This window comes from Lactuca virosa, chromosome 8, assembly GCF_052849685.1.
Source record: "Lactuca virosa cultivar CGN04683 chromosome 8, Lactuca_virosa_CGN04683_v6, whole genome shotgun sequence".
Classification (NCBI taxonomy): Eukaryota; Viridiplantae; Streptophyta; class Magnoliopsida; order Asterales; family Asteraceae; genus Lactuca; species Lactuca virosa.
Genome location: NC_136433.1, coordinates 145571806 through 145574844, shown reverse-complemented (window position 1 = coordinate 145574844; position 3039 = coordinate 145571806). Strand labels below are relative to the sequence as shown.

General features: G+C 37.6%; 1 protein-coding gene across 1 annotated transcript; it reads right to left on the bottom strand.

Annotated features, from left to right (window-relative positions):
- Nucleotides 1-755: 755 nt before the first annotated feature.
- LOC145134310 (U4/U6.U5 small nuclear ribonucleoprotein) lies at nucleotides 756-2524 on the bottom strand. Its single transcript, XM_079069173.1, has 2 exons — nucleotides 1746-2524; nucleotides 756-949 (listed from the first exon to the last, which is right to left on the bottom strand). The coding sequence occupies exon 1, from the start codon at nucleotides 2378-2380 to the stop codon at nucleotides 1751-1753; it is 630 nt and encodes a 209-aa protein (XP_078925299.1). The 5' UTR covers nucleotides 2381-2524; the 3' UTR covers nucleotides 756-949; nucleotides 1746-1750.
- Nucleotides 2525-3039: the final 515 nt, after the last annotated feature.

The window sequence follows — 3039 nt, the reverse complement described above, 5'->3', positions numbered from 1 at the left end:
AACCATCCTACGTTGCCAATTCAATCCACTTAAACAAATTTCACAACACATGTAAGAAATCCATAAGTGATATTTTTTCAAGTTTGCTAACAACTCAGATACACAATATCTGCAAAACATAATATAACAAACTAAGTATTGAGAAATAAGGCACTACCGAGGGTGAGATTATATTAAAAATAGTCATTTGTACAAAATCTTGGACGATACACACACAGAGGGTGAGATTATATTAAAAATGACAATTATTTTATGGTTGTGGGAACAATTATTTTGTATTAAATACAAAATAAACAAGTCACATATCATTTGCTTTAGGGTCTTTTTCTTTAGACGTAATGGTCTTAATGGAATAACAGATATACATGGATGTTTCTTATTGACTTAATGGACAGAAGCCAAATAACTTGACTTAATATGGACACAAGTCAATACATTTGTTGTTTCCATGAGAGAAGTTTTGAAAGAGACATGTGGAGAGGAAGGGCAAGATTGGGATTTTGGATATTATGTGACAGTGATCAGATGGTGTATATATATATATATATATATATATATATATATATATATATATATATATATATATATATATAAGTTTTAAAGAGAAATTCTTGACTTGGTACAGCTTAAGAGTGGGCCCACATGAGGTTAGAATTGTGAAGAAGGTGTTTTCTTCTTACATGTAAAAATTCTCATGTCATCAAAATGGAAAACCACAACCAATTGTGGGCTACACTACAACAAATGTTAAAAGATTTGGAAAAATAAAACCTTATGTGACCATATTGTACAATGCAAATACATTATCATTTAGCACAAGGGGCAGATGTGTCACAAACAGAAATCCCCAAATCAAGTAACTTACAGCAATTGATGACATTAAAATTGTTGAATCAATGAAAGGGATCATGCATCAAGTGACTTGAGAGTTTGTCATGTTTTCAAGCATCTGCAAACACCCAAACAAGATATTGTTACATACTTACACACAACTTTATACTTATCCTAGACAGTATTACTTGATAAATTGTGGATTGCACGTTTCATCACTAATAAAAATATTCTATATTTCTTCATTTATTTCATAACTGCTGTTAATTTGATTTGCATAAGCAATTATTTAAAAGCATGTACATTATTAATTAAATCGAATAGGCTTTCATTAGCTCCTTCAGGATGAAATTGAAACTCTTTTTCGATGAAAGAAGGGGACAAGGTCCTCTAGTTACACAGGAAAGGGGCAAAAAGGGAAGATCACTTTTAAAGTCGATGGGTTCATTTAGTTGATCAAATTGGTGGTTAGTTAACCACTATTTGTGGCTATAAATAGAAGGGAGGGTTGATCCAAACTCACACTAATATGGGGGGTCTAATATAGAAGAAAACTGAAAGGATTGATTTAAAGAGATTGTTCTTCATTGCTCGAAGTGCAACAAACCTTTATATTGGGAATATATTGGTCCTCTAATTTTCAGCATTTTGAGGTATGTTCTTGACACTTTGGTTTCTAAATTCGTAATTAATCAGGAGGGTAGATTCTTGACATGTTAATCAAGTAATAGTGATAGGTTTAACACTAGACACTACTTTCAGAAGCTATAAAACAAGTGTTCATACAGCAGTAGAACCATTCGTCTAACAATTCAATTCAAGTTAGGTTCAAATTCGTATTACATTCACTAAATTTGAGAAAAGAAACAAAAGCAAAACAGATGCAGTTTCAACAGAGAAAACAAAACCCTAACCTCACTCAGCGGTTCACTTCAGCAGGCAATGGGCGATTGAACCCACCACGGCGGTTCATGTATTGACGAGGCTGTCTTTTAGTCACCGCTCTGATCCCGCTTATATCATTCCCTTCGACCGGCTTCCCTTTAGTTGAATCAAACCCAACAGGTATGCCCATCATCTTCATCATCTCTATTTCATTGGCATCCATCTCTCCACCAGCATCATCTTCAACCATTTCTACATCCTTAGAGTTCTTCTGCTGCTGTTTCTCCTTCACAATCTCATCCACAAACTCCGAAACTACAGCCGCGGTACGCTGGCTATCATCATCTCCGTGCTTGCGACGCTTCCGCTGTTGGTCAGGGGACGGGGTACGGTGGTGGCTTCTCCTGCGGTGCCTGTCGGTGGATCTAGAACGCGACCGGTGGTGGTCCGGGGAGCGAGTCCGAGACCTATCGTGGCGAGAACGAGCTCGTTCTGGTGTGTATGACCGTTTGTTCCTTTCCTTACGCTCACGGTCACGGTCATGGTCTCGCTCTCTATCACGGTCTCGTTCACGATCATGATCGATGTGTCGGTGCCGGAGACGATCCCGGTCTCTATCTCTGTCCCTATCCCTATCCCTATCCCTCTCCCTCCGATCGCCCATTATCGTGCTGTGCGATGGCAATTGTGCAGGTGACGTTGGTATAGAGCGGGTTTAGGGCTCCAACGAAGGGCGATACAGGCAATTTTAGGGGTTTATCCTTTATCGGTGTATCGGCAGAAAGGTAAAAGTTCGGTCCTTCTAAAATTCTAAAATAGACAATGGTCATTTAACTTTTTTTTGGACCGGATACACTATTAAACCCAAAATTTACCTATCTAATATTTGTTCAAAATTAACCGGTTTCCTAGTTCCATTCCTTATATTTACATTGACTTTGATAGTCAAAAGTTTTTACTCACATATATAATTATATACACGGTCTATCTGATAGTCAAAGGTTTTCGAAGCCAAGGGTAGATTCATCCCCAATTGAAGAATAATTGTTTAACCTCTTAAGAAAAATCTACATCGATCAATGAAAGGACTCCCGTCTTCAATAGAAAACTACAACGATGAAAGTGTGTTATCTCAATCATATAATAACAACCATGTGGAACCGCTGGTAAATGGCGGTGGCGGTGGATTTACCGAAGACGGTGACCAGAATTCCAGTGGTCGAAGCAAGAAACAGTGGCTCTAATTAAGATCGAGTCAGAAATTGATGCAAGATTTTCATGATTCAAATCTCAAAGGCCCATTATGGGTTTGTTACCGAAAAG

What these genes read in the sequence shown, in the direction of transcription:
- LOC145134310 (XM_079069173.1), bottom strand. Translation starts at nt 2,380, where the DNA reads ATGGGCGATCGGAGGGAGAGGGATAGGGATAGGGATAGGGACAGAGAT.